At 46.6% G+C, this 20,255-nt stretch overlaps 1 protein-coding gene across 1 annotated transcript in view; it reads right to left on the minus strand.

Annotated features, from left to right (window-relative positions):
- Positions 1-3,265, minus strand: part of CLDN16 (claudin 16) — a 39,969-nt gene extending 36,704 nt beyond the window's left edge. Inside the window, exon 1 of the mRNA XM_066590150.1 lies at positions 3,122-3,265. Coding sequence (XP_066446247.1) covers positions 3,122-3,265 — 144 coding nt within the window. The remainder of the gene's footprint in view (positions 1-3,121) is intronic.
- Between the last annotated feature and the right edge of the window lie 16,990 nt (positions 3,266-20,255).

Here is a 20,255-nt window from a genome sequence, read left to right on the forward strand (position 1 = left end):
CAATGGGTTCATCCTCATGAACAGAAAAAAATAGCATCTGCTTTATTCTTGTATGCATTTACGCACCAAGGGCCCCATAGAAGACTATGGGAGGTATGTAAATGCACACTGAATATGCATGCAAATGCGCAATTTCATTAAAAACAGAACATATCTGAACCTCATTAGGCTAAATTGCCTTTTAAACCACAGTGGGTGTGTTAAGTGGCCTGTGTGAGCAAAAACTACAGTACTATGCTGCGTAAGGCCTTAGTCAGACGGGCGTTTTTAGCCGCAATTTGCGCATGCGCATGCGTCCGGCGATTTTATAAAACCATTGCTTTGCAATGGTATCGGACACATGAGCGCTTTTTATGCGCTCGTCCGATAAATTATAGAACAGAAATCGCAGATCGCACCTATCTGCGATCTGCGATTCCTGTTCTCTTCTCTATATGCGCTCAATGGGGCCGGCGGCAGCAGCGCCGACCCCATTGAGAACATATAGAAGACAAATCATTCTTCTCTGCCACAGCTGTAACAGCTGTGGCAGAGAAGAATGATGTTTGCCCATTGAATTCAATGGAGCCGGCAATACAGCCGCTCCATTGAAAGCAATGGGCTGCCGGCGTGCGCGGGGTGAATTGTCGGGAAGGGCTTAAATATATAAGCCCTTCCCTGCAATTCATCCTAAAATGTGTTAAAATAAGAAAAAATTGTATACTCACCTTTCCGCTGCAGCCGGAGTTCTGCCGCGGCCGCTGTCAGTTCTCCTGAACTGCTTCTCGGCACTATTCAGCCGGCGGGGCTTTAAAATCCCCGCCTGCTGAATAATCTGCCTCTGATTGGTCAGAGGCAGGTTTCACTCACACACCCATTCATGAATGGGTGAGTGACTGCTGCCTCTCAGCGCTGAGCCAATCAGGGGCAGGTCTGACTCACATCCATTCATGAATCCATGAATGGGTGTTAGTGAGACATGCCTCTGATTGGCTCAGCGCTGAGCCAATCAGGGGGCAGGTCTGACTCACACCCCCTTCACACCCACTGCAGGACGGCCGCGCGGAGCTCCGGCTGCCGGGAGAAGGTGAGTATACATATATTTTTTATTTTTACACATTTTAGGATGAATTGCAGGGAAGGGCTTATATATTTAAGCCCTTCCCGACAATTCATCCCGGGCTCGCCCGCAGCGCATTGCTTTAAATGGAGCCGGCTCTATTGCCGTCTCCATTGAATGCAATGCGCTCGACAGCTCCGGCCCGTTTCTAATGAAACGCGGCTAGGAGCAGATTTTTGGGCGATTTGCCCGCGACTTGCGCACCGGTCACGCGATTTGCGGATGCGCATCCGTCATGCGATCCGCAAATCGCGTGAAAAAACGCCCATGTGACTAAGGCCTAAGGCTCGCAAATATACCTCATCAATCCTCGTTTACAGTGCAAGTACATTGTGCTGAAGAGTGCACCATTGCTCATACGGTTGTATGATGCCGCCCTCACTCTGGATCAATTAACTAGGGCTGTATTCACACAGGCAAGTGGGATTTTGGTCAGTTAAAAACTGACTGTTTTCCATGTGATTTTCACGCACAATTTGCATCCTTTTTACATCTGTTTTTCACATGTGGTTTTTACTGCTCTGTATTTCATTTCTTTCATGTAGTCTTTATAATAACATGCATCAAAATAGCATGTAATCCGTTTTACATGCTTCTATAGAAAATAATGGTTGATTCTTGAACAAGAATCACACAAAAATAGGACATAGAGCAAACCCTATCACTTTGATAGAAAAATAACTTATGTGAATTAACCTATACAAATGAGTGGGTTCCTCTCCTGTACGAGTTCTGTCCATCTTGGAATTGGACAGAACTCACATTGGAAAACGCCCAAGTCAATACAGGCTTAGGGCTTATTCACAGGAGCTTATATTGGCTGCCATTTTCACGGCCGGCCGATATATGCTACTATCTGAGCTGTCTGCCCCTTTCTCTCCCCCTCACCGGCTCTCTACCTCTCTCCTTCACTCCGGCTGTTTGCAATGGGAGGGGGCGGTGCTAGGCTCCCCCTTCCCCCCGCCTTGCCCCTTGTCTGCAGCTGTTAAGACCCGTCTCATTACAAGCAGCTGGAGGGGAGGAGAGAGGCAGAGAGCCAGCGAGGGGGAGGGAAGGGGGAAAACAGCTCAAATGGCAGCGTATATCAGCCGGCCGTGAAAACTGTGAATAAGCCATTAGGGCTTAAACAGATGGGCATGATTTTGTCCTGTTAAGGGTCCATGAAAATCACGCCAATTGATTTCAATGGTTTCATTTTTCCTATCGGTATTCTCACTAGTGATTACTACATGCGAGAATGATAGAATGATAGGGAAGGACCTTTCTTCCTGCTTTTTTTTTTTTCAAACTTGCATGGAGTAGCGCAGCATTTGAAAGGTGAAAAAAAAGATCTTTTCCTTGTTCATGGGCAACTACGCTCCGTAGCTGCGATTGTACTTGCGCATACACCCGTGTGAAAATGCCCTTACATAGGTTCTACTTAAACTAGTTTTTTTCTTAATCACTTTGTGACATGCAGAAAATTATTTTCAACACTTTGCTTTCATTTCTTCCTACGTTTTTGGATTCCTGAAACATCTATCTCCTGAATGATTGGACTATACAATAAACTTTTTAAACAAAACAAAGTTTTCTTTTACCTATTGCTTATTGTACATTCAGCAGAAAAAGTATAATTTTGCTTTTGAACATTTTTAGTATAACAGAAATTCACGATGCGGTGGATATTTATGGATATGCATCTGGTATCATTTTCTATAATATAAAACTAAATAAAAATAATTCAGTTGCAATCTGCATACATTTCATCTCCTGACATCAACTCAGTATGTTGATAAACAGGACATGGGTTTTATTACGTCATGTCTTTAAAAATACTCATGAGAGACAAATTGAAAGAAGTTCAATCCACAATACAGAAGATAAATTGAATGCACTTCATTATTTAATTTCCTGGCAATATGTATCTAGAGAATATCACATCTACTGCCTACTATGTACTGAGGTATATGAAGAACTGCTCTTCATTATGAAAAATAAATTGATAATTCCCATTTTTAGATGAGCATTATTGCGTCTTACCTCCAGGGAGTCGTCTGCATTTTGCATCCAACAATCAGTCCAGGTTGCCACAATTAGAAAGCCAGCAGACACAAAAGCAAGAAAAAAGCCTATGTATTGGGACAGGTCCCTTACTATGCCAAGACTGGCACTTGAGGCATCCATATCATAAGACTACATACATCTGGTGATCAGCTGAAAAATGGGTGTTAATGTCTAGGCAAATCTTTACAAGTATAATTGTGACTGTGTCCCACAGCAGAACGGATAATGTCTAGGTAGGAGATTACTTAGAAGGCTCCAGAACTGCAACAAGCCTATGGATTAAAAATATAGGCTACAATATAGTGTAGCCAGTCTCCGTGGTCTTGACACATTGAGCATGAGAAGGGAATGGAAGTATAGTTCACAATGAACCACAGATATTTAGGCATAGGGGAGTAGGATGGGGGATAAGTAAAAAGAAAGACATTCACATTAGAAAGATTAGTTAATTATTCACTAGCATTGCTTCACAACTCTACTGCCTGTTTTAGGTGTATGAATGTCAATTCACTTACGCCGTGCTGCATGTGTGCTTAAAAATACACTGTAGATATACAGTATCCTCCACAACATTGTCACACTTCTGTGGTAAATATGGATTTATATGCTGCAGGATACCAAACGGAAATTGTATGCCTCCATGACCGCTCGTATCACATCTTGCATCCAAGCTAGAGGAGATACAACAGGTTGCTAGAGCCTTCATGCCTACCCGTATCACATCTTGCATCCAAGTTAGAGGTGGTACAACAGGGTACTAGAGCCTCCATGCCCATCTGTATCACATCTTGTATCCAAGCTAGAGGGGGTACAACAGGGTACTAGAGCCTCCATGCCCATCTGTATCACATCTTGTATCCAAGCTAAAGGTAGTACAACAGAGTACTAGAGCCTCCATGCCTGCCCGTATCACATTTTACATCCAAGCTGCAGGTGGTACTTGAGCCTCCATGCCGCCTGTATTGCATTTTGCATCCAAGCTAGAGGCAGTACAGCAGGGTACTAGAGCCTCCATGCCAGCCTGTATCACATCTTGTATCCATGCTAGAGGTGGTACAGCAGGGTACTTGAGTTGCCCTTCAAGTGTTCAGTTTTCCACAATAAATTACTCTTTTGCTCTCCTATTGTAATCACTTATTTATATCAAAGTGACAATCACACATATGAAGTTTCATTTGATTTCGACAACTCCTTCTAAGGTATGGATTTTTTTTTGACAATGAGTGCACTTCTAGAAAGAGGACATTTAGGGTGCCTTCACATGGGGCATATTCACTACCGACTTTCCACAGCGGAAAATAAGCAGCAAATACACAGAAAATCCTCAGGGCCAAATACACACCTAAATGATACTGATGTGTTGCAGATTTTGGTGTAGATATGCAAATTTGAACCTTTGCATTTCAAAGTTTGAAATCTCCAGTCACGATAACAGCACAAATTAACATGTGGTGAACTTAGAATCCACAGCGTATTTCAAATACACTACAGATTTTTGCATTAATATTTTCTTCTTCATGTGGACAAGTTCTTTTAAATATCATCCACATCGCTTGCACTCTAAATATTGCGGATTTTCCCACAGCAAATTCCACTGGGGAAATTCTCCAGCATTTACATCCCCTGTAAAAGCCCCCTAAAGTTATTGTCTGTTGAACAAAAAATATGGAGCAATGTTTTTGAGGGCATTTTACCATCTACTTGCCAATTACACTTTGTGTACACTGATGTCTCTGACCCACGTTGCAGTCCATGGTCACATGCCCCAATGGGAGCGGTGTTCAAGCTCTGCAGCAAGATGTCCCATCTGCTGATCATGTGACCTGTTCTTCATCTTGTATGCTGCACTCTTCGATTAACTCAACTGTGGAGTACAAGGGAGATCAGAGGCATCAGTGAAGACTGTGAAGTGTATTTCCTAAGCGGGTGGTATGATGCCCATTAAAATACTGCCCTATGTTTTTAACTTAGCAGACAACTCATTCAACTAGAAGAAACCTGAAAACCACTGTGGAGCCTAACAAAGACTGTGCCCATATAATGTCTTGAGGAAATAATGGCAATTTCTGATTATACAAATGTATTGATAACTGGATTATATAATATAGTGATGTATGAGAAATGTACTTTTAGTTCAGAATGAACTGTTCCTCCATGCAGCCGCAAAAGAGGAATAGATCTTGTAGAAGATTGAATTGAGTAAAAACTTTTAAGAGGGTGTATCTAACCAGGACACTTAAATTCCTTACACCCTGTAATGAAATAAGGACCATATTAAGGGGACCACCCTACTTGGGACTCCTTTCTGTGAGCAGGAATTAAGGTACTGTTAAGCAAGAGCAGGCCATTATGACAACTCTTTTTGTAGATTGAGATAGCACACCAATCAGCTGATCACCACAGGTCCAGCTTCAGAAATTACTCGGAAGTTGAGGCCTAGCCATTAGAGATGAACGAACGTACTCGTCCGAGCTGGATGCTCGTTCGAGTATTAGGGTGTACGAGATGCTCGTTACTCGAGACGAGTACCACGCGATGTTCGAGTTATTTTCACTTTCATCTCTGAGACATTAGCGCGCTTTTCTGGCCAATAGAAAGACAGGGAAGGCATTACAACTTCCTCCTGTGATGTTCCAGCCCTATACCACCCCCCTGCAGTGAGTGGCTGGCGAGATCAGGTGTCACCCGAGTATTTAAATCTGCCCCGCCGGCGGCTCACCACAGATGCATTCTGACAGAGATCAGGGACAGTGCTGCTGATGCTGCTGCTGCTATAGGGAGAGCGTTAGGAGTTATTTTAGGCTTGAAGAACCCCAACGGTCCTTCTTAGGGCCACATCTGACCATGTGCAGTAATGTTAAGGCTGCTGTGAGCAGTGTTGCACATTTTTTTTTTTTTGTATATCGGGCATGCAGAGCATTGCGTCTTCAGTCTGCAGTAATTTAACATAGTATAGGGCCAGTACTGGTGAGGCAGGGACAGTGGGAAAGGTGAAAGAGATATACTGTCTATATAGGCAGTGGGCTTTTTCAAACAAATTTGGGAAAAATACTATCTTTGGGCTGCCTGTGACCGTCTTGAGTGTACTGCGTCTCTGCTGGGGGTAGTAGTCCTAATTAATACGCAGCTAAGTGTTACAGCAGGCTTGCGCAAAATTCTTTCCTGGCTCTGCGTTGCCCGTTACATCACCGCCGTCATCCCGTCCAGAGGGAAACAGTCTACAGTAATTTTACATAGTATAGGGCCAGTAGTGGTGAGGCAGAGACAGTGGGAAAGGTGAAAGAGATATACTGTCTATATAGGCAGTGGGCTTTTTCAAACAAATTTGGGAAAAATACTATCTTTGGGCTGCCTGTGACCGTCTTGAGTGTACTGCGTCTCTGCTGGGGGTAGTAGTCCTAAATAATACGCAGCTAAGTGTTACAGCAGGCTTGCGCAAAACTCTTTCCTGGCTCTGCGTTGCCCGTTACATCACCGCCGTCATCCCGTCCAGAGGGAAACAGTCTGCAGTAATTTTACATAGTATAGGGCCAGTAGTGGTGAGGCAGGGACAGTGGGAAAGGTGAAAGGGATATACTGTCTATATAGGCAGTGGGCTTTTTCAAACAAATTTGGGAAAAATACTATCTTTGGGCTGCCTGTGACCGTCTTGAGTGTACTGCGTCTCTGCTGGGGGTAGTAGTCCTAATTAATACGCAGCTAAGTGTTACAGCAGGCTTGCGCAAAATTCTTTCCTGGCTCTACGTTGCCCGTTACATCACCGCCGTCATCTCGTCCAGAGGGAAACAGTATACATATATACGCTGCCTACAGTATCTGTCTGCTGTCTCAGCTCAGCCTTTAAAAAATAGAAGCAAAATACTTAAGGCCTACTAGTGGCCTTTGGACACTTGACTGCTTCAGTGCTGTGAATTCCACTAGCTCAGTCATACGCACCTACGTCTCACTACAGGCTTGCGCAAAATTCTTTCCTGGCTCTGCTGTGCGTTCCGTAAGCGAAGTCAACCTCCAACCACAGGCCAATAAGCGGCACATTTAATTACAGCGTTCTGTTTCTGCACTACTGGTAATACACCATGCTGAGGGGTAGGGGTAGGCCTAGAGGACGTGGACGCGGGCGAGGACGCGGAGGCCCAAGTCAGGGTGTGGGCACAGGCCGAGCTCCTGATCCAGGTGTATCGCAGCCGACTGCTGCGGGATTAGGAGAGAGGCACGTTTCTGGCGTCCCCAGATTAATCTCACAATTAATGGGTCCACGAGGTAGACCTTTATTAGAAAATGAGCAGTGTGAGCAGGTCCTGTCGTGGATGGCAGAAAGTGCATCCAGCAATCTATCGACCACCCAGAGTTCTACGCCGTCCACTGCTGCAACTCTGAATCCTCTGGCTGCTGCTCCTCCTTCCTGCCAGCCTCCTCACTCCATTAAAATGACACATTCTGAGGAGCAGGCAGACTCCCAGGAACTGTTCTCGGGCCCCTGCCCAGAATGGGCAGCAATCGTTTCTATCCCACCGGAGGAGTTTGTCGTGACCGATGCTCAACCTTTGGAAAGTTCCCGGGGTCCGGGGGATGAGGCTGGGGACTTCCGGCAACTGTCTCAAGAGCTTTCAGTGGGTGAGGAGGACGACGACGATGAGACACAGTTGTCTATCACTCAGATAGTAGTAATTGCAGTAAGTCCAAGGGAGGAGCGCACAGAGGATTCGGAGGAAGAGCAGCAGGACGATGAGGTGACTGACCCCACCTGGTTTGCTAAGCCTACTGAGGACAGGTCTTCAGAGGGGGAGGCAAGTGCAGCAGCAGGGCAGGTTGAAAGAGGCAGTGTGGTGGCCAGGGGTAGAGGCAGGGCCAGACCGAATAATCCACCAACTGTTTCCCAAAGCGCCCCCTCGCGCCATGCCGCCCTGCAGAGGCCGAGGTGCTCAAAGGTCTGGCAGTTTTTCACTGAGAGTGCAGATGACCGACGAACAGTGGTGTGCAACCTTTGACGCGCCAAGATCAGCCGGGGAGCCACCACCACCAGCCTCACCACCACCAGCATGCGCAGGCATATGATGGCCAAGCACCCCACAAGGTGGGACGAAGGCCGTTCACCACCTCCGGTTTGCACCACTGTCTCTCCCGCTGTGCCCCAACCTGCCACTGAGATCCAACCCCCCTCTCAGGACACAGACACGACCGTCTCCCGGTCTGCACCCACACCCTCACCTCCGTTGCCCTCGGCCCCATCCACCAATGTCTCTCAGCGCACCGTCCAGCCGTCGCTAGAGCAAGTGTTGGAGCGCAAGTGCAAGTACGCTGCCACGCACCCGCACGCTCAAGCGTTAAACGTGCACATAGCCAAATTGATCAGCCTGGAGATGCTGCCGTATAGGCTTGTGGAAACGGAGGCTTTCAAAAACATGATGGCGGCGGCAGCCCCGCGCTATTCGGTTCCCAGTCGCCACTACTTTTTCCGATGTGCCGTCCCAGCCCTGCACGACCACGTCTCCCACAACATTGTACGCGCCCTCACCAACGCTGTTACTGCCAAGGTCCACTTAACAACGGACACATGGACAAGCACAGGCGGGCAGGACCACTATATCTCCCTGACGGCACATTGGGTGAATTTAGTGGAGGCTGGGACAGAGTCAGAGCCTGGGACCGCTCACGTCCTACCCACCCCCAGAATTGCGGGCCCCAGCTCGGTGCTGGTATCTGCGGCGGTGTATGCTTCCTCCACTAAACCACCCTCCTCCTCCTCCTCCTACGCAACCTCTGTCTCGCAATCAAGATGTGTCAGCAGCACGTCGCCAGCAGTCGGTGTAACGCGGCGTGGCAGCACAGCGGTGGCCAAGCGTCAGCAGGCCGTGCTGAAACTACTCAGCTTAGGAGAGAAGAGGCACATGGCCCACGAACTGCTGCAGGGTCTGACAGAGCAGACCAACCGCTGGCTTTCGCTGCTATGCCTCCAACCGGGCATGGTCGTGTGTGACAACGGCCGTAACCTGGTGGCGGCTCTGCAGCTCGGCAGCCTCACGCACGTGCCATGCCTGGCCCATGTCTTTAATTTGGTTGTTCAGCGCTTTCTGAAAAGCTACCCACACTTGTCAGACCTGCTCGGAAAGGTGCGCCGCCTCAGCGCACATTTCCGCAAGTCCAACACGGACGCTGCCACCCTGCGGACCCTGCAACATCGGTTTAATCTGGCAGTGCACCGACTGCCGTGCGATGTGCCCACACGGTGGAACTCTACGCTCCACATGTTGGCCAGGCTCTATGAGCAGCGTAGAGCTATAGTGGAATACCAACTCCAACATGGGCGGCGTAGTGGGAGTCAGCCTCCTCAATTCTTTACAGAAGAGTGGGCCTGGTTGGCAGACATCTGCCAGGTCCTTGGAAACTTTGATGAGTCTACCCAGATGGTGAGCGGCGATGCTGCAATCATTAGCGTCACCATTCCTCTGCTATGACTCTTGAGAAGTTCCCTGCAAAGCATAAAGGCAGACGCTTTGCGCTCGGAAACGGAGGTGGGGGGAAGACAGTATGTCGCTGGATAGTCAGAGCACCCTCCTGTCTATATCTCAGTGCGTTGAGGAGGAGGAGGACGAGGGGGAGGAGCATGAGGAGAAGGGGGAAGAGACAGCTTGGCCCACTGCTGAGGGTACCCATGCTGCTTGCCTGTCATCCTTTCAGCGTGTATGGCCTGAGGAGGAGGAGGAGGAGGAGGATCCTGAAAGTGATCTTCCTAGTGAGGACAGCCATGTGTTGCGTACAGGTACCCTGGCACACATGGCTGACTTCATGTTAGGATGCCTTTCTCGTGACCCTCGCATTACACGCATTCTGGCCACTACGGATTACTGGGTGTACACACTGCTCGACCCACGGTATAAGGAGAACCTTTCCACTCTCATACCCGAAGAGGAAAGGGGTTCAAGAGTGATGCTATACCACAGGACCCTGGCGGACAATCTGATGGTAAAATTCCCATCCGACAGCGCTAGTGGCAGAAGGCACAGTTCCGAGGGCCAGGTAGCAGGGGAGGCGCAGAGATCAGGCAGCATGTACAGCACAGGCAGGGGAACACTCTCCAAGGCCTTTGCCAGCTTTATGGCTCCCCAGCAAGACTGTGTCACCGCTCCCCAGTCAAGGCTGAGTTGGCGGGAGAACTGTAAAAGGATGGTGAGGGAGTACGTAGCCGATCGCACGACCGTCCTCCATGACGCCTCTTCCCCCTACGACTACTGGGTGTCGAAGCTGGACACGTGGCCTGAACTCGCGCTGTATGCCCTGGAGGTGCTTGCTTGTCCTGCGGCTAGCGTCTGGTCAGAGAGGGTGCTTAGTGCGGCTGGGGGAATCATCACGGATAAGCGTACCCGCCTGTCAACGGACAGTGCCGACAGGCTTACAATCATAAAGATGAACAAAGCCTGGATTTCCCCAGACTTCTCTTCTCCACCAGCGGACAGCAGCGATACCTAAACAATACGTAGGCTGCACCCGCGGATGGAAGCATCATTCTCTATCACCATAAAAAACAGGGACCTTTTAGCTTCATCAATCTGTGTATTATATTCATCCTCCTCCTCCTGCTCCTCCTCCTGAAAGCTCACGTAATCACGCCGAACGGGCAATTTTTCTGAGGCCCACAAGGCTCAGTCATATAACTTTTGTAAACAATGTTTATACGTTTCAATTCTCAATTCAATAAAGCGTTGAAACTTGCACCTGAACCAATATTTATTTTAACTGGGCCGCCTACAGGCCTAGTTACAAATTAAGCCACATTAACCAAAGTGAATAATGGGTTTCACCTGCCCTCTTGGTTGGGCATGGGCAATTTTTCTGAGATACATTTGTACTGTTGGTACACCAATTTTTGGGGGCCCTCGCCTACATTGTAATCCTAGTAATTTTTAGCCCACCTGCATTAAAGCTGACGTTACCTCAGCTGTGCTGGGTACTGCAATGGGATATATTTATGTACCGCCGGTGGGTTCCAGGGAGCCACCCATGCTGTCGGTCCATACGGAGTTGTAACTGCATGTGTCCACTTCTAAAGAACCCCAGTCTGACTGGGGCATGCAGTGTGGGCCGAAGACCACCTGCATTAAACCTGACGTTAGCTCTGCTGAGCAGGGCACTGCAATGGGATTTATTTATGTACCGCAGGTGGCTTCCTGGGACCCACCCATGCTGTCAGTCCACACGGAGTTGTAACTGCATGTGTCCACTTCTAAAGAACCCCAGTCTTACTGGGGCATGCAGTGTGGGCCGAAGCCCACCTGCATTAAACCTGACGCTACCTCAGCTGTGATGGGCACTGCAATGGGATTTATTTATGTACCACCGGTGGGTTCCAGGGAGCCACCCATGCTGTCGGTCCACACGGAGTTGTAACTGCATGTGTCCACTTCTAAAGAACCCCAGTCTTACTGGGGCATGCAGTGTGGGCCGAAGCCCACCTGCATTAAACCTGACGCTACCTCAGCTGTGATGGGCACTGCAATGGGATTTATTTATGTACCACCGGTGGGTTCCAGGGAGCCACCCATGCTGTCGGTCCACACGGAGTTGTAACTGCATGTGTCCACTTCTAAAGAACCCCAGTCTTACTGGGGCATGCAGTGTGGGCCGAAGCCCACCTGCATTAAACCTGACGTTACCTCAGCTGTGCTGGGTACTGCAATGGGATATATTTATGTACCGCCGGTGGGTTCCAGGGAGCCACCCATGCTGTCGGTCCATACGGAGTTGTAACTGCATGTGTCCACTTCTAAAGAACCCCAGTCAGACTGGGGCATGCAGTGTGGGCCGAAGACCACCTGCATTAAACCTGACGTTAGCTCTGCTGAGCAGGGCACTGCAATGGGATTTATTTATGTACCGCCGGTGGCTTCCTGGGACCCACCCATGCTGTCGGTCCACACGGAGTTGTAACTGCATGTGTCCACTTCTAAAGAACCCCAGTCTTACTGGGGCATGCAGTGTGGGCCGAAGCCCACCTGCATTAAACCTGACGTTACCTCAGCTGTGATGGGCACTGCAATGGGATTTATTTATGTACCGCCGGTGGGTTCCAGGGAGCCACCCATGCTGTCGGTCCATACGGAGTTGTAACTGCATGTGTCCACTTCTAAAGAACCCCAGTCTGACTGGGGCATGCAGTGTGGGCCGAAGACCACCTGCATTAAACCTGACGTTAGCTCTGCTGAGCAGGGCACTGCAATGGGATTTATTTATGTACCGCCGGTGGCTTCCTGGGACCCACCCATGCTGTCGGTCCACACGGAGTTGTAACTGCATGTGTCCACTTCTAAAGAACCCCAGTCTGACTGGGGCATGCAGTGTGGGCCGAAGACCACCTGCATTAAACCTGACGTTACCTCAGCTGTGATGGGCACTGCAATGGGATTTATTTATGTACCGACGGTGGGTTCCAGGTAGCCACCCATGCTGTGGGTCCACAGGGACTTCACATTAGGGATTTGTACCTGCCAGTGTCTATGTATTAAAAACCCCGGTCAGACTGGGGCATGCACTGTGGGCCGAAGACCACCTGCATTAAACCTGACGTTACTTCAGCTGTGCTGGGCACTGCAATGGGATATATTTATGTACCGCCGGTGGCTTCCTGGGACCCACCCATGCTGTCGGTCCACACGGAGTTGTAACTGCATGTGTCCACTTCTAAAGAACCCCAGTCTGACTGGGGCATGCAGTGTGGGCCGAAGCCCACCTGCATTAAACCTGACTTTACCTCAGCTGTGATGGGCAATGCAATGGGATTTATTTATGTACAGCCAGTGGGTTCCAGGGAGCCACCCATGCTGTGGGTGCACATGGAATTCTCATTGCGGAGTTGTACCTGCCTGTGACTATTTATAAAAAACCCCGGTCTGACTGGGGCATGCAGACACCTTGACAGAATGAATAGTGTGTGGCACATGGGTTCCCCATTGCTATGCCCACGTGTGCAGCTCCTGATGGAGGTGGCACAGGATTGGATTTCTCATTGCTTCTGTACAGCATTATGGGCTATCGCCCCGCCCCTTTTAAAGAGGGTCGCTGCCTGGCCGTGCCAACCCTCTGCAGTGTGTGCCTGCGGTTCCTCCTCATGGCAGACGTGCTTATAAATAGACATGAGGGTGGTGTGGCATGAGGGCAGCTGAAGGCTGCGCAGGGACACTTTGGTGTGCGCTGTGGACACTGGGTCGTGCGCTGGGGGGGGGGTTGGGCAGCATGTAACCCAGGAGAAGTGGCAGCGGAGTGTCATGCAGGCAGTGATTGTGCTTTGTTGGAGGTAGTGTGGTGCTTAGCTAAGATATGCATGGCTAATGAGGGTTTTTCAGAAGTAAAAATTGTTGGGAGTGGGGGGGGGGGGCACTATTGCCGCTATTGTGGCTTAATAGTGGGACCTGGGAACTTGAGATGCAGCCCAACATGTAGCCCCTCACCTGCCCTATCCGTTGCTGTGTTGTTTCCATCACTTTCTTGAATTTCCCAGATTTTCACAAATAGAAACCTTAGCGAGCATCGGCGATATACAAAAATGCTCGAGTCGCCCATTGACTGCAATGGGGTTTGTTACTCGAAACGAACCCTCGAGCATCGCGAAAATTTCGTCTCGAGTAACGAGCAGCCGAGCATTTTGGTGCTCGCTCATCTCTACTAGCCATGTATTATGTTAGAATGATTCATTGGCATGGCATCCTATATTTGCCCTGCCACAGCCACTGCAAAACAAAAATGATGGCTAGCAGTAGCTTCCCCACAGGTTTTTGAATGAGCAACGTTGATGATCAGTTGATTTTCTTTTCAATCTGTTTCTATTTGCTGCCAACATATTTAGAACAGGAAATACAGACATCTTCCTTGGAGCATTTAGAAAGAAAGCTGACATGGTGACAGAAGTGTTAAATAAGCAGTTTTGATGTACTGCTAAAGTTGCGTTTTGTACTTGTAGTACTGATCCATGTTTTATCTATTTTGGGCTATGATATAAGCAATTTATAAATTGGGAAGGTGTTATTTAAATTTGGTTTATTATTTGTATTTTTGTAATAACTACTTGTAATAAAACACAAAATTATTCATAAAACCAACTTCTAGTATTTCATAAGCCTCTGCAATTTCATTTTCCCCTAATGTATCTGACATAAAATCTAAGTCGTGTAATTAGAAATCCTATAAATTTAAAATAATGAACCAGCTCAGCCATGAAAATGGAAAAGTCATAAAATGCAACTTGTTACCCTTTAGGCAGCTAATGCACTATTCTGATAATTGGCACTCACCAAACGCTTAAATGGTCACTATTGCTTCAACCAACTTTGCATAACTGATAAATTAAAATAAGGAACGTTGTCATGTTTCTTATCAGAGAAAAAGACTTCATTCTCCTATCATCAGTTTTTTATTTCTCCTACCCGGTCTTCATATACTGTTCACTCATTCCAAAAAACTGTTAAAAGCCATTTTGGTAGACAAGAAGAACTCTCAAGGCGAACAGCTCACTAACAAGTCAGTTTATATGCCGCCCGTAGAAATCTACAGACAGGAGACAGGTGAGTAAGAACCAAAAGAGAAGCAGAGAAAGACATACACAAATGCTGCTGAAACGAATGCTGTTTTAGGCCGCCTGCAGACGGCTGAGTCGGATCTCGCTGTGAGAACTCTTGCAGCGGGATGCGGACCTGCGCCCCTGCAGAGGCCTGCGGCTCACCCGCTCCTGGTGTCTTTCGTCTCTGCTATGCCTGCAGAATTTCCACCCGTGTGCAGGGGGCCTTACTGTCTCACAGCTCCTGGAAGCACATATATAAGTACTTGTCTGCAATGTCATCCATACTGCTGCTTCTCTGTATATGATAGATACTGTTAGGCGTGCAGAATCTCCTCCACTTTATGTGTGCAGTGTATGTGAGGCATCATAGCAGCTAGTCTCCACCAACCAGCTCTGGGAAAACTGAGAAATAAAGACTTCAGTGGGGAAATCACATCATATAAAGGCCAGAAAACATATTATTCCTCATGTACACATACTACAGCTTATTATGAAAAGTCACCTGAAATGGTGACTTAATCTACAGGAAAACAGAGTCAAACACTGGTAGTAAAAAAGAAGATTGTCTCGGTAAAACAGTAATACATTCTGGGTAGGTTACTAAGTATCTTCTTGATGTCTCTAGCTTGCCATTCTCTTAGCCATCATATAAACATGAGCATATTAATACCTGGAGCATTTAAAACAGTCTGTACAAAAAAAATGTTTATCTATCTAATTTAATATTATATTAGGCCAATCCCATGTGTGTATTTGATTAGTATTTTGTGAGCCAAAACCAGACGTTGAACAAGCATAGAGAAGTATAGTGAAAAGATTTGCACCTCTTCCGTGTTTTGGACCCACTCTTAGTTTTGGCTTACAAGTACAATAGTGATGTAAACATTGCCATGTGAATGAGGCCCTGTTTGGATGCTAATCCAGTAGGTATTTTTGCTGAAATATCAAAACATAGTAAACATTAGAAGAAATAGCATTCAGACTCTTCAAAAGAAACTATTAGTATTATGTAACCCGTGTGACTCATGAACAGATCAGATAATTGTTACCATTGTTACAAAGTGCTGAACAACACAACAAGTTTCTTCTTATGACATACAACATCAACTCAGTGTGTAATATATGATTCTAATGATGAGCACCACATCTCTTCACAGCAAGAACGGAGCACAGAGCACTACAAAATGTGTTTCCCGGGACTGACCACTGAGAGGCAACATGACTGCTGCATACAGAGTCACACACACTTTCCCTCACTATTGTTCTTATTGCAGCTTTTATTTCCTCCTTTATTTATTTAAAGGCTTTATTTATGATTTTACAATAATAAAATAAATTATGTAAATGCTTCCAAATAGACAGCATATAACAGCAATATCAACAGAAATTCCAGACCAAGATGACAGAGTTGGTCCATGCCATGATAAACCGCCGTTTAATGGGACACAACCACAGATAACTGCACTGTCTCCAATAATATAAATATTAGACAACCAGAAACAATTTAGTCAGCAGCAAAAAAAAGGAGGAGGGAAAGGAGGTGTTCAGGGATTGTCAACAGTACCAAGTCCAAAGACTCATTGTGAGTCAGAAGCCAACACCTATTAAGGAGTTTAAATACCAGTCTCTAGAGTTCCTTGCATTACAGACCATACTTTTTCAAATTTAGTAGGGCATTTCTGGGTAATATGCAAATAAGGGAGATGGAATAATACCTCCACACTGCCACCTATTGGAAGACAGCATTCATTCAAGCCAAAGTTAGAGTCTTTATACAAGCCTTGTAACAATGATTGGGAATTAAAAGCAAAGCCAGACTCCATGCGCAGATTCCCAGTCATTGTTACAAGGCTTGTATTTGGCTTGAAGGAATGCTGCCTTCCAATAGGTGGCACTGTGGAGGTATTATTCCATCTCCCTTATTTTCAGCCAATAGAGGAACACTTAACAATCAGCCAATTGGAAATACATTGGCAAGGCACTCCTTGTGTTCGTCAGCCAGGAGTGCTCAGTGGATCAAAACGGGCCGATAGGCTAAAAGTCTCCATAATGCAGAGGCATTTCCAGTGTTCATCAGCCAGAGCATGCTTAGTATATCAAAATGGACTAAATAAAAATCTCTGCAAGGCCTAGATGGAAATATATTTTGCGCTATGATAGCCGAGCAATCACACTCATTTTCCTACTTTAATGTGACAAAATAAATTAGATCCCTCTCTAATACTCTACTGGTTTGCAGCCGTTGCAGCATAAAGCCGACAGCTTAATGATTATGTGAAAACAATTTAGATATATGAAATATGCAAATTAGATATATATAGCCCCATCCCTCTAAACAAAGAAAAGCATGTCTTAACATACTAATACTCAATAGTATCAAATATCATATTAGGCATTTAAATAAATGCCCCAAAAGAAAAACCCTCGTTCAATCCTAAGGGTGTTTTGCTCTTCGGGCAAAAGATCCATCTCGCCTCTCTTTTCAATAGGACAGCATCTAAATTACCGCCTCTCGGGCCCAAGTGGACCTGACATATACCACAGAACCTCCAACTACCAACGTGAATGCTCATCTCTATATACAGTAAGTATTTTTGCTGAAATATCATAACATATTAAGTGTTAGAAGAAATAGCATTCAGACACTTCCAAAGAAACTATTACTATTATGTAACCCGTGTGACTCATGAACAGATCAGATAATTGTTACCATTGTTACAAAGTGCTGAAAAACACAACAAGTTTCTTCTTATGACATACAACATCAACTCAGTGTGTAATATATAATTCTAATGATGAGCACTAGAGATGAGCGAGCATACTCGTCCGAGCTTGATACTCGTTCGAGTATTAGGGTGTTCGAGATGCTCGTTACTCGAGACGAGTACCACGCGGTGTTCCGGTTACTTTCACTTTCATCTCTGAGACGTTAGCATGCTTTTCTGGCCAATAGAAAGACAGGGAAGGCATTACAACTTCCCCCTGCGACGTTCAAGCCCTATACCACCCCCCTGCAGTGAGTGGCTGGCGAGACTAGGTGTCACCCGAGTATTAAATAAAGCATATGCATATATTTTTTTGAATAAACTTCCAAGTATCAGTTGGTGTCTCTGTTTTTGCTTCATTGTGCGTAAGGGAGTTTTCATACTCAGTTAGCTTCCTATACCTTATATGGGTCTACTGATTTATCCTCAGATGGATGATTGAATGGATTTTATACCTATCATACATTTATCAAGAGTGCAATAGTATGTATGATGATAAATTAGTGGTTATTCAGAGGAAACAATTAAACGATAGCTGTTCGTTCAAGCCCGCTGGATGCTGTGTCTCACAGCGATAAATCCAGCCGGCTTCCTTTTGGAGGAGTAGAGAATCCAAATCTCCTCTTCTTCCATCAGATTTTATCCTCTCTATTCCTTGGAAACTGAGGCAGTTTGGATCCCCATCATGTTGCTCCCAAACGTGAGTGGATACCGGTGTGGCTTCCTTTCTCCCGATGTTGCCAATGTGTGCAAGTAGTCGTCGACACAACTGTTGACGGGTTTTACCAATATATTGCTTGCCACAGATACATGTGATCAGATAAACTACATTGGTGGAGAGGCAGTTGATGAAATCACATATCTGGTACTGTCTACCTGTTGTTGTAGAGACAAAACAGTTGCTTTTGTTGATAAATTTGCATGCCATGCAATTTGCACATGCAAAAGTTCCTTTCGGGATTGAGCGAGAAAGCCAATCACTTTGTGATTTACCAGATCTGAGATGGCTCTTAACTAGATGGTCTCTAATATTCCGGCCACGACGGTATGTTATTTTTGGGTATGGTGGGATGAAAGCATGCAGATCTTTATCGTTCTGGAGGACATCCCAGTAAGATCTCAAAATTTCCAGGATTTCTTTTTGTCCCGTGTCATATGTCCCCACTATGCGCAATTCACCAGAATCTTTCCGTTTTCTCGGGATAAGTAACTTGTCTCTTTTCTGGGCATGTGCATATGATTCTGCCTGATCAAGGACTTCAGCAGGATAGTCACGTTATTGAAACCTTTTCCTCAGTTTTTGGCACTCGATGTTAAATGAGTCATCCTCTGAGAAGTTGCGTCTCACTCTAAGGTACTGCCCCTTTGGGATGCCCTTACGTAGTGGATATGGGTGGAAGCTGTTCCAGGAGAGTAGACTGTTCGTCGCAGTCTTTTTCCTAAAAAGATTTGTGGAAAGCTTCCCATCTGATTGGATCTCGATAGTAATATCCAAAAAGGTTATAGATTGTTTATCAATTTCTGCCGTGAATCTGAGGTTCAAATTGTTGCTATTCAACCAGCTCATGAAGTCCTTGAATTGTGGTTTTGTGCCGGTCCAGAGAATAAGAATGTCATCTATGTAACGAATCCATGTAACGAATGTCATCACCCGAGTATTAAAATCTGCCCGCCCGCGGCTCGCCACAGATGCATTCTTACATAGTTCAGGGAAAGTGCTGTTGATGCCAGAGCTGCTATAGGGAGAGCGTTAGGAGTGATTTTAGGCTTCAAGAACCCCAACGGTCCTTCTTAGGCCATACAAATCGCAGATCGCACCTATGTGCGATCTGAGATTTCTGTTCTCTTCTCTATATGCGCTCAATGGGGCCAGCGGCAGCAGCGCCGACCCCATTGAGAACATATAGAAGACAAATCATTCTTCTCTGCCACAGCTGTAACAGCTGTGGCAGAGAAGAGCGATGTTTGCTAGAGATGAGCGAGCATACTCGTCCGAGCTTGATGCTCGTTCGAGTATTAGGGTGCTCGAGATGCTCGTTACTCGAGACGAGCACCACGCGGTACTCGTCTCGATTAAACGAGCACTGACCATTGAATTCAATGGAGCCGGCAATACAGCCGGCTCTATTGAAAGCAATGGGCTGCCGGCGTACGCAGGATGAATTGTCGGGAAGAGCTTAAATATATAAGCCCTTCCCTGCAATTCATCTAGAAATGTGTAAAAATAAAAAATATATATACTCACCTGGTCCCGGCAGAACGATGTTAGCCCATTGAATTCAATGGAGCCGGCAATACAGCCGACTCCATTGAAAGCAATGGGCTGCCGGCGATCGTGGGATGAATTGTCGGGAAGGGGTTAAATATATAAGCCCTTCCCTGCAATTCATCCAGAAATGTGTAAAAATAAAAAATATATATATACTTACCTGGTCCCGGCAGACGGAGTTCAGCGTGGCAGGCTGCAGTTCTCCTGAACTGCTCTAAACAGCTGTGAGTAGTATTCAGCAGCCGGGGATTTAAAATCCCCGCCTGCTGAATGAGATGCCTCTGATTGGTCACAGCCTGACCAATCAGAGGCATCCCTCACTCACACCCATTCATGAATTCATGAATGGGTGAGTGAGGGCTGCCTCTGATTGGCTCAGCGCAGGGACAGCTGAGAGCTCCCTGCGCTGAGCCAATCAGAGGCAGCCCTCACTCACCCATTCATGAATTCATGAATGGGTGTGAGTGAGGGATGCCTCTGATTGGTCAGGCTGTGACCAATCAGAGGCATCTCATTCAGCAGGCGGGG

Source organism: Eleutherodactylus coqui, chromosome 1 (assembly GCF_035609145.1).
Source record: "Eleutherodactylus coqui strain aEleCoq1 chromosome 1, aEleCoq1.hap1, whole genome shotgun sequence".
Taxonomy (NCBI): Eukaryota; Metazoa; Chordata; class Amphibia; order Anura; family Eleutherodactylidae; genus Eleutherodactylus; species Eleutherodactylus coqui.